The 12,078-nt window shown below is 41.7% G+C and overlaps 1 protein-coding gene across 1 annotated transcript in view; it reads left to right on the top strand.

Annotated features, from left to right (window-relative positions):
* The window catches only part of LOC126161697 (facilitated trehalose transporter Tret1-2 homolog), a 356,281-nt gene that overhangs the window by 284,115 nt on the left and 60,088 nt on the right, over nucleotides 1-12,078 (top strand). Inside the window, exon 5 of the mRNA XM_049917716.1 lies at nucleotides 11,322-11,440. Coding sequence (XP_049773673.1) covers nucleotides 11,322-11,440 — 119 coding nt within the window. The remainder of the gene's footprint in view (nucleotides 1-11,321; nucleotides 11,441-12,078) is intronic.

Raw genomic sequence — 12,078 nt, 5'->3', positions numbered from 1 at the left:
ACCAAGCAAAGCCCCAGTATATGTACAGGGTGAGTCACTAACTATTGCCAGCAAGAATTGCTCCGAAAGAATGATAGTAGCTAAAGAGTTTGTGGGACAAATGTTACATGGGACAATGGGGGACATAGTATGGCGTTGGTTTTTTGTTGCTAGTTGGGGTCGCATCAGACGTATGAAAGTCAACTTATTTTTTTAATGGGATACTATAGATTGGTACTTGTTTTCAGATAGCGGCTATCGAGACAAATCCAATGATGCGTAACAGTAAGGTCTTTGAAGGTAAATGAAAGTCAAAAAGGTGACACGAACATCTGCAATCTTCTTATCATGGATTGTGTGGTATTAGTTATCACTTCAGCACTTATTGAGGCACATACTCTGACATTCTCTCTCGCATATCTTCAGGTGTCGCTGCAACGTCTTTACAGTCAATGTCCTTTACGAATCCCAACAAGAAAAAATCCAGAGGCCTTAAGTCTGACGAACGAGCCGGCCACGACACATTAAAACGTCACCTTAGAAAAATTATTGAATTACTATGCTGGTTAACCCCTTACGTTATTTGAACGTACTCAGACATTTCGCTCTTTACCTCTTCTGATCAACACTAAAATGACACACAATATTTTTTAGCGCAACGCAATCTGATTTTCAATAATCCCTACAAAAGAATGGCCCTGACTAACAATAACCTATACCTTTCACAAATCACTTACCTCACAACAATCTTCGTTACTCGAACTACTGCAATACAGCGAGCGCCACTACTGCCAGCTAAATAAAAGATTCAAACTACTAAAGGCACTAACTACTGATAGGCATAGTTAGCAAATGAAAGATTTTGATAGAGAACAAAGAATGTATTTACCATAATAGTGTTCAAAAGTCATAATATATATAACAGTCCAAGATATCCAATATTACAAATTTACTCTTTCTGATGGACACCCGTCCAGATCATCTGCTCTCAAAGCTCCGCCATTTCTCTCCCCACATACACCACTGCTGGCGGCTCACCTCCAACTGCGCAACGCTACATGCTGTTCACATCCAACAGCCCAACACTACAATAGCAAAAATTCCAACAATGCAAACCAGCCACAGACTGCACACAGTACAGTCAGTGATTTTCATACAGAGCGCTACTTGGCGTTACCAATATAAAAACCTAAACAGCCTACTTACAACATCTCCTCCGCGTCCAACCCAACGATTTGAGAACTGTCTCTGCAACTCATTTCTAGCCATCAGCTAGAAATATGCCGCATACCCATCGTGTTGATACCACATTCTGTTCCTGAAGGTATTTCTTCCAATAACAGACCTAATCTTTCTTGCAGGAATGTAGTGTACTTCCTACCATTAAGATTTACTTCGATGAAATAGGGGCCTATAATTCTGTCCTCCAGAATCCCACACCACACATTCACCGACCACTGTTTCTGGTGCGCAACGTTCAGCAGCCGTCATGGATTTTCAGTTGTCCACTAATGCATGTTATGCAAATAAACATTTCCATGCTTCGTGAATGTAGTCGTTAGTAAATAAAATCAAATTAATAAATGTGTCATTCCTCTAAATATGAAAATGAGTCCATCGGCAGAATTCAATGCCACGCATACAATCCGTACCAGTTAATTCTTGGTGGAGACTGATATGGTAAGGATGATTTTTATTGCGATGCAGAACACGAACAACACTACTCTAGCTCTTGCCAGATTCCATTGCGATTTGACGCGAACTAACACAAGGATCTCGAACGACAGTGGCAGGAATACCAATTACCGTTTCCTGTTTAGTAACTTTCCTATGCTGGATATGTGTCCGATGCATTAAACATGCAATTGTTTTCAATTCATCATAGGCATATTTAAATGTACGACGAGTAGGGTGAGTAGGTTGAGGAAACCTTCCAGCGTATAAGTCTCTATGGCATTCTCCGTAAAAGAGAAGCATATCGACTTGTTCCTCGAAGGAATACATCATTCACATTCGCTTGATTCGGCGATACTAGTCTTACCATCCTATTAGTGTTGTATTGCGAAACCATCGAATGGTATTTACTTGTCAATGGCACTTTATATGGATACGCTGTATTCGGCGAATATTTAGTATTTGTACGATATACGAGGGAGAATTGTCAGAGTATGTGCTTCGATAAGCGCCGAAGTGATAAGGAATACTACTCAATCTATGATAAGAAGATTGCAGCACTGCATTGATACCAATGGTCATCACACCTTCTGTAAATGGACGTTCATGCTACCTTTGTGACCTTCGTTGACCTTTAAAGACCTTACTGTTACACATCACTGGATTCGTCTCGAAAGCTGCTATAAGAAAATAAGTACCAAACTGTAGAATCCCATTTTATTTATTTACATTTTATGGCCTTCATTGGACCACTATAGCCAACTTTATATAAAGAATTTTTCATTTTCCTGTCAGACCAGTACTTCTTCATTCTCTCGGATCTCATCCTCCTTTCCTCATCGGAAATCACCCTTCCTATTGTCTGTTTGTTGATTCTCGTTGGCAGTCTGGTTTGTTTGTGAGTTTCCTGATTTTGTTACTTTTGTTTGTTAGGCTTTCCAATGTAATCAGTAGCTCATCCATATCTTCCTTGAGTTCTGTAATCCACTTAATGTTGCACTTACTATTCTACAATTTTTCTATTATTCTCCTGGTGATCCTGTTCACTAGTGTTCTTATTGCGTTTCTTCATGATTGTACTGATTACCGGTTCTATTTCCTTGTAGACTGTTTCATTTTTAGCTACTCTCCAGCGTCCATCTTTCTGTTACGATTTTGTTGAAGCACGTTCTGATGATTCTTCTCTCTATTTTGAGTATTTCGTCTATTTGTGCACTGTTAGTTGTTTTGAAGATGGTTTCACTTGTGTATGTTATTTCTGGTTCAGTGACTGTTTTGTAGTGTTTTAGTTTTGTTGCTATTGACAGGCTCTTTTTACTGTAGGAGTTCTTGGGGATATATTGTGCTCGAGTCAATTTGTTTATTCTGTTATGCCATGTTGGGTTTTCCTTGAAGTTATATGTTATGATTTCTCCCAGATATTTAAATTTATCTACAATTTTCATTTCTTGGTTTCCTATGGCAATTTTGTTTATGTGTGGTAGGTCAGTTAACATGATGACTGTTTTTTCAAAGGATATTCTAAGACCAATTTTGTGTGCAATTTCCTGTAGTGAGATAACTTGTTGTTTGGATTGCTGAATACTGTTGGACTAGAGAGCAAGGTTATCAGCAAATCCTAGACAATTTAAACTTACGTTGCCTCGGGTCTTCCAATTTGGATGTTCTTTGTGTTAATTTTGTACCATTCCCTCATTATGTATTCTAAAGCACAGTTGAACAGCAGGGGTGCCAAGCAGTCTCCTTGTCTTAAACCCGTTTTTATGATTAATGGCTCAGAGAGTTCCCCCCTGAACTTGACTTTTGATACAGTGTTGGTTAAGGTGAGTTCTATCAATTTGATTTATTTTGTATGGAGCCCGAAATTTCTTAAGATTTTTAACATAGAAGGTCTATGAATGCAGTCATCTGCTTTTTCTCCACGGTCTGAAGCCTCCTTGGTATGCACCTAATTCTTCCTCTAGTTGCTCTATGATCCTCTTGTATAGGATTTTGGAGAAAATCTTGTGTGTGCAGTCTAAGAGAGAGAATTACCTGTCAGTTTTATGTTTTGTGTGATTTCTCTATATTGATCATTTCTAATTAATTGGTGGGGATCGAAGTCCCTCTGTCACTCATTGCATTTTGGTTTCTTTTTTAGTGGTGTGAACTTAATTTTGATTTTGACAATGTGATGGTCTGAACCTGTGTCTACCCCTCTTAGTACTTTAACATTGTAGATTTCTCTCTTTTTCTCCAGTCAGGATGTTTCCAAATTTTAAGTTTGTTTGGCCTCCTTTTGAAGGACGTTGACTGTGAGATATGTTTGTGTTCCGTACAGAGTTCAACAAGTCTTTGGCCATTCTTATTTGTTTGTTAACGTGGAGCCCATTTCCCGATGATATCCCGGTATTTCTTTTCTCTTCCGAGTTGGGCATTGACGTCCCCTAATAGGATCTTAACATTGTTAATACTTGGTTTATTGTTTGATCAAGGAGATCTCAGAACTTCTCCACTTCTTTCGTAGTCTTTGTTAGAAAATTCTTTTCATTAGCAGGGGTATGGACATTAATGATTGTATACATTTTGTTGGATGCTTTTAAACTCGAAGTTGCAATTCTAGGGGAGATGGTTTGAAAATCGATAATCGAATCTATTATTTTCACATTGACTGTAAACCCAGTTCCAAATTGGGGACATTCTTTTATAACCCTTATTCCAGGTTTCCCATTGTAAATTCTGTAGACTTGTGATTCGAATGGTTCTTCTTCAGTATTTCACATTTCCTGGAGACCTGCTACTAAAATATTCTGTTTATCTAATTCGTCTGTCAATTTCTTTAGTTTTCCTTCTTTAAGTAGAGAATTAATATTATGAGTTGCAATGTAGTTGATCTGATCTTGTTTGCTCCTGTTCTTATGAACTGGCATAATAATAGGTGATTGTCAATGTATCCCATTTTAAAAAACAAAGTTGACCTTCATATCTATGACGCGACCCAACCCAGCAACAGAAAACCAACGTCATATTATGGCCCCCATTGTCCCAGGAAACATTTGTCCCTCAAACTTTCCAGCTACTATCATACTTTCAGAGTTATTCTCGATGGTAATAGTTAGTGACTCTGTTTTTTACTAAAGCGGTCGATCAGAAACCCTCGTGCGTCAGTAGGAACTTTGATTTCTTAGCTGGTAGCTCAGCCTGGTAGCGGGGGACACAGTGGACAGTTTATTGGTAGTGACTCTTGGCAGTTAACTATCATGGAAAATATTGGAGGTACAGAGTCTAGTACTGGCGGCCAGAGCATAAAGTCGGGATGGTTACAGCTCCTCAAATAATTGGTGAAAATGTTTTAATTATTGCAATATAAAAGTGTCTGGGAGTGGGGACCACAGTAGGTGATCGAACAGGCGGTGACTCTAACCATTTGTTTGCTAAAATGTGTTAATCATTGTATTAAAAAGAATAAGCCGTGAACCAGAACTATTAAAGATTTAATATGAGAATAATTTCAGAATTCTAATAGTAAAGGATATGTTGTGCAACACATCGAATTTAGTGTTGACAGTGCTGTGATCAGAAGTCACAGAAATTAATAAAAGACAGCCCTTGAAAAAGAACAATTGTGTATTCTTTACTTCAGAGTAGTTAAGGATTTCCTCCAAATATGATAATTACAGCGCCACTACCAAGTTTTATCAATTCAGCGAAGGGACATCTTTAAGAGAAGCAAAATGAATGGTTTACAGAGAATAATCGCGCGATGTGGTGTGGGTGTCAAAATCGAAGAGTGAGAGCAATAAGACTTGAATACATTAGCGAAGCTCAAAGGATTGCACATTCCAGTGGTTACGAAGAGATGAAGAATTTTTCACAGGATAGCTGCATCAAATCCGTCTTCGAACTGAAGCTGAGATGAACAGCAACAATAATAATAGTAAAAGCATAGTTCCTGGACAATCCCAGCAATTCATATGAGCTAGAGAGGTGGGCTACCTTGTGAGAAAACTCATCCAAGTAAACTACGACTGATGTCTCTCCTTATAAACGTCACCTACCATAGGACATGCCGCAACTTCGAAAAAAAGGTGGCTACTGTTTCCCTTTCTCGTTAACTACAGTCATGTGCCCAGTCAATTCTTAAAGAAAATATATCATGTAGTCACTTACAGGGCAATCAAATAGCTAAGTATTGCAACGGGCACCAGAATCCTTTAAGCATCTATTGACAATTTAATGATCATCAACATTCGGTATCTGACATCCACATGCTAAAAATGCCTACTCCATTTACAAGCATCACAGCTTCCAGTAATATGCAGCCATATTGTTCCTGTATGTTTTCTAATGTCCTCTACCACTTTTAGGTCGCCGCCTACAGCATTTTCTTATCACTTGTGCGCTAACCGAGTACTTCTTTGAACCATCAACCACCCTCTTTTGACTTTCGTTACAGCCACAATTTCATCTTTGATTGTAGTTTGTTCCCTGACTCATTTAGTTGTTTTCCTCCCTCTCCTAGTAACTTCAGACATGCATCTCTCCTTTGGTTGCTGGTCAAACTTCGGTTTGCCACTTCACATCCTTGTCGTGGTCATAGGATTCGTTACACCCAAGTTTTTTGATCTTGGCTTACTCGATGGACTTGTTCAGCTGTGCCATCTACTTTGCCTGTCTCCCTGTTGCCGTCGTCTTCGTCTTCGTCGTCGTCCTGTTACTCTAGGTGATTCGCTGTTTGATGGCTTGACCGCGCGACTAGTTCTGCCGTTTCTCGAGTTGTTCCCGGTTTTGTCATATTCCACTCTCTATGGGTTTGAAAACAGCACTTGCTTTACCAAAATCACTGACCTATTTATTTCTTTTCTTTCCATTCAAACGTTGTCTGCCCCAAATACTAAAACACTAACTGCGATAAACTGCTCGGTATGATTTCACTAACTGTGTTGATCTGAAGTCCTATCGAAAACAGTAATACAGTCTACATAAAACCGATCAAGGCAATAAAATCTTCATATCAGCGAGGAGGTGAAGAGATACGTAAAACGACGCTCCTCGCGCCTGTTGGCATCAAGGCACGATGATGAACCTCTGTGGACCAAAGAAATTGCATAGTGTATCCCGGCAGGTGGAACTTGCTGTTACCAGCTGTTAGCGCAGTATACTTTTTGAGGTTGGGAGCTTGCTGAAGAGTGATGACTCCGTGGTAATAAATCTCCAGAGCACAGGCGCCTGAGCCCACTTCCACCGACTTCAACGTTGCAGTAACATGCCCCACTACGAAGACGCCGGTGGAGATGGCAGCTCTTGGCGTGTTTTATCTTGGGCCACGATACAGTTTTTTTACTATCCATTACCGTGGACAAAGGCTCGTAATGTCGCCCTTGATTAAACGCCACTTTTTTCCACTGTGAGGGCAACTACGTCGTGCAGGAGTTGTGACACAGCGTGGCAGAAGCTGCAAACCTACATCCGTATCACCATGTGGTAAGAAGTGACAACTAGCCCCCCCAACACCCCCACCCTCCCCTCAAAGCCTGGTTGCGTCCATTGTTCCTTCGTGCTTTTACTCTCTCTCTCTCTCTCTCTCTCTCTCTCTCTCTCTCTCTCTGATCTATCGCGATATTATTCACTGTCAGTATCACTAGTATAGAAGTAGAATCTAGTCACAAGTGCTACTACTAGAGACACCACCCAACACATCTGTGCAAAACTTCATCGAATTTTCTCTCTGGATTCCATAGTGCGCCGGACTGAACTGTACTTCCCCAGTTGCCCTCATAGTACTCAGTTCAAAATTCAAATGGCTCTGAGCACTATGGGACTCAACTGCTGTGGTCATAAGTCCCCTAGAACTTAGAACTACTTAAACCTAACTAACCTAAGGACAGCACACAACACCCAGCCATCACGAGGCAGAGAAAATCCCTGACCCCGCCGGGAATCGAACCCGGGAACCCGGGCGTGGGAAGCGAGAACGCTACCGCACGACCACGAGATGCGGGCAGTACTCAGTTTTAGCAGCGCATCAACAACGCCTATTCGTTTCAAGTAATTATCATTTTATTTTATTCCATTTCCTGTGCTGACTTCTTGCTGCCTGCGTTAGTGTCACGCTGTTGTGTAGGCAGGATTATTACGTTTTTGAAAGCTGCTCTCGACACTGTCACTTAACTTTATTTACACTTACTTAAATTTAGAATAGCAAACGATTTTCTGTGTTGTAAACTCTGTCTGCCCTCCTCAGTCAGGTAAGTAGCCGTCTTGAAACTTCCTACTACCTAGTATGAAACCGATAGCTTTCTTTGGTCGACTCTGAGAAAGAGATTAAATTAAATTTAGTAATACCCATGCACAGCGGAAAATACGACGAACGGAACTTGTAGAGCAGCGTTACATAAGCCCGTATCTGTGCAATGTTGCGCCACTGCTGAGTCTCGTAGTTGTAGCAAGCTGTATACCTTTGGTTTTCAGTGCATCTCTAACGAACAGCAAGTGTTGTTTGAAAATAAGTCGTTAAAATGATGAAATTTTGATCAACATATCAGCACAAATAAGTATTCTTATTGATGTTCCTACTATTCCTGCTCATGCTCCAAATATCAAGTACGAAGTCACAACTGTAGAAATACTGGAGTACCTGTCAGGTAGCCTTCGGTTAAGGTGCTGATTGTATGTAACACTTTCCACTTCCCCAGTGTAAATATACAAAGTTTTTTTTTAAGTGTCACATATTTCTACAGGCGATAGAATTGGTCAAAACTGGAAGTTGAGTTCCTACTGGGCCATTAAAACGAAACGCCACGGCTATTTAGACGAAAGACTGTGTATTGTTGGTAAAGTTGTTTTATCTGAAATGCAGCAATTACAGCGCTGCCTTGTGGGAAAATCACCGACAGAAAAAGCTGAAAAGAGGCCCCAATGTCAGTAAACAGGCTAAAGTATGAGATCATGAAATTTGAAGAAACAGGTGAATAAGTAGATGGTGCAGCAGGGAAAGATATACGGCCCATTCTCCTGGCAGTTTTAAGAATTTGCTGTAGCTATAGCCGACTGTATAGTACATATCTGTATAGTACATACCTCAGACACTGCAGCCAGTGTTCGAGCTGAGTCACGGAAATTCTCCTTTTCCTGGTCGACAGTTCAAAATGTTTTGCGGCACAATTCAGACTGGTATCCCTACAAGATTCAGAACGTGCGGCAAATGAAGCCCCAAGATAGGTTACAACGCCGTAACTTTGACCTTTGTTTTTAGACACGCATGGAAATGGATGACATATGGTCAGGGAACCGGGAATAATCTTGGGGCGGACGAGGCACATCTTGCTCTGCAAGGTGCCGTGAACGCACAGAGCTGTCGCATATGAGGTTCAACCATGCTACATGATGTGAAGGTACAGCCAGCTTAGAGACTGTGTAGTGTGGCTTCACAAGCTCCTTCACTCTCGGTTCGTTTTTCTTGGAGTAGATGACGCCTATCAGATTTACAGTGGCACTTGCACGTTGTAAGGACCTCCTTGTGCGACATGTGATTTCAGCTGTATCCACACACTAATTTGATGCGAGATGGGGCTATACCATATGTCGATCGCCAGGTGAAAGATTTGTTTCGAGTAATCTTCGGTAACGACTGCGTCACCTCTAGAGACAATTGCAAGGTGTGTAGCCTTCCAGATACCCCGATCTAAATCCATGTGATTTCTGGTTGTGGGGAAATCTAAAAGGTGGTGTGTATCAGCGCTGTATCCGGTCTCTTCCTGGTCTGCAGGATAGCATACGAAGACATATCATTCTGATTACACCAAGTATGCTGCGAGCAGCTGTGCCGTCTTATGGGTGCAGCGAGTTGCTGAGTCACGAGACCGTACTGAACGTATGCTGTAAGTTGTGACCGACACCAAGTAAACGTGCCAGAACTACCGTTATCATGTGTTTGATCGTCCCTTCGTTTTTGCTGCACCCACACCACGTTTTGACTGCTTACAGCGCCATATTTTCACCTGGTGAGAGAAAGTAGAACTGTTATTTTTCAGTATATTCCGCGAGAACACCGATTAATGAACATAACTACACTATTTCAATGTATGCAGTATGCAGCTCGCACTGTAGCGGTCGGAACACTGTTAGTGTAATTCTAATCAACCAGTATAATATGTCCGGAAACCAATACCTTTTGACATGGGCATTGAGGATACGCAATTCACAGCTTCCATTTTATTTACAGATGAGGCAAGATTCACAAGAGACGGCATAGTAAGTTATCACAATAGGCATGGATGCAAACCCTCGAGAAATCATGGAATAAGGCATCAGAATCGGTTTGGTATCAGTGAACGGGGGGGAACAACCGGTGACACACATACGGCAATTCACTTCACTAAACAAACTGACGGTGCTGTGTATCAGCTATTTATGTGTAGTGACTTACCAGCGCTATTGGGGAACGTTACTGTTGCAGAAAAACAACAACTGTTCTTTATGCACGACAGGGAACCACCTAATTTTCTTCGAATCATGCGACAGTACCTGCCCACAACATTTCATGGGTGATTGATTGATAGAGGTGGTCCGCTAGCATCGTCTCCCCATCTACTGGACCAGAATCCGTTGTATTCTCGCTACTGGAACATATAATGACGCTGGTGTAGGTCCAACCCACCGACAATGTACAGACGTTACAGGAACGTGTGACCAATGCATTTAGCGCAATCTGAATGGAGCCAGGTTTATTTGAGAGAATGCGCAATTCACTTCTAATGTCAAGATGTGTGGTAACTATATGCAGCACTGTCTAAACTTTGGACACTTTTAAGTGTCTACTTCTATATAGAGACAGATTGGCTCAAATCTCAACAGGTATTGATTTCCAGACATACCATTACAGGAATGCCTCCTACAGGAATATGTGACATTTACTGAAACATCCTGCACAGTATAGGTTCATAACCCCGTGGTGCACATGTCCACTGAAGTGCACAGCTGTTCATGGTCAATTCTTTGGCGTTTCCAATCAGCCCTAAGGGTGAAAACGCACGGGTGAAAACGCACGCTAGGCACAACATCTCACGTATTGTTTATGGTTAATCCTGTAAATAATGGGTATCATTGGAGAGGACTGGGTGCATTTGCAGCCTCAGGAATGATTGAAAACGCCAAAGAAGCGACCATTAACAGCCATCCACTGTATTGGACATATGCACCACAGAGATAAAGTTGTGCCCAGTGAACTCCAAAGTACTTTCCCAAACCCAAGCTGATTTTGCAATTCGCCGAGGATACTCAATATTCGTTTCGATATGGCAAACATAAGATGACTAGACAAGAGGCGTACCCTACCAGAAGTTTTGCCAGCACAGTGGCCGCCGGGACGACGTAAATCACGGGTCAGCACAAACAACAAGCCGACGAGGGCGCTCGTCGGATGAAGTCAGCTGCTGTGGCAATCGTCCATGAACCTCGTGTCGTGGCGTGCCGTACATAGCGAGGTAGCGAGACACCACACACACACACACACACACACACACAGAGGGAGGGGGAGAGAGAGAGAGAGAGAACGAGAGAGAGAGAGAGAGAGAGAGAGAGAGAGGTGAGAGGTATTTTCCTCGCGCACGGACGTCACTGTCTACTGTAGACAAAACGCGACTGTGACAGCTGGCACTTCAGCCTCTGCCGCTTTCTTTTTTTTCCAGAACTGTGCGTGTCTGTGGGCTTCTTCGTGGAGTACCTACTGGGCACGGTCACCGACTGGAGAAACGCTGCTCTGATCAGTGCCCTGCTGCCCATCATCTCCGTCATACTCATCACTCAGGTAAAACTCCCTCTTCTCATCCACATGAAATGTCCCCACTGGAAAATTATTAATGACTGTGCTGATAAAACCTCTTACGTTATTTGATTTTCAAACAGCTGAGCAAAACTGAACGTACGCAGACATTTCTCTCTTTACTTATTCTGATCAACACTAAACTGACACACAATATTTTTAGCGCAACGCAATCTGACTTTCAATAATCCCCACAAAGGAATGGCCCTGACTAACAATAACCTATACCTTTCATGAATCACTCACGTCACAAATCTTCGTTACTCGAACTACTGCAATACAGCGAGCGCCAATACTGCCAGCTAAATAAAGAATTCTAACTACTGAAGGCACTAACTACTGATAGGCATAGTTAGCAAATGAAAGATTTTGATAGAGAACAAACAATGTATTTACCTTAATAGTGGTCAAAAGTCATAATACATATATCGGTTCATGACGTCCAGTCCTAAAAATTTCGTTTTTCTGACGGACACACGTCCAGATCGTCCGCTCTCAAAACTCTGCCATCTCTCTTCCCACATCCACCACTGCTGACACAGTACAGTCAGTGATTTTCATTCAGAGCGCTACGTGGTGTTACCAGCATAAAAACCTATACAGCCTACGTACACACCCCACAT

Source organism: Schistocerca cancellata, chromosome 2 (assembly GCF_023864275.1).
Source record: "Schistocerca cancellata isolate TAMUIC-IGC-003103 chromosome 2, iqSchCanc2.1, whole genome shotgun sequence".
In the NCBI taxonomy this organism is placed as follows: Eukaryota; Metazoa; Arthropoda; class Insecta; order Orthoptera; family Acrididae; genus Schistocerca; species Schistocerca cancellata.
The sequence above is the reverse complement of the archived record's forward strand: the minus strand, read 5'-3'. Positions and strand labels throughout refer to the sequence as shown.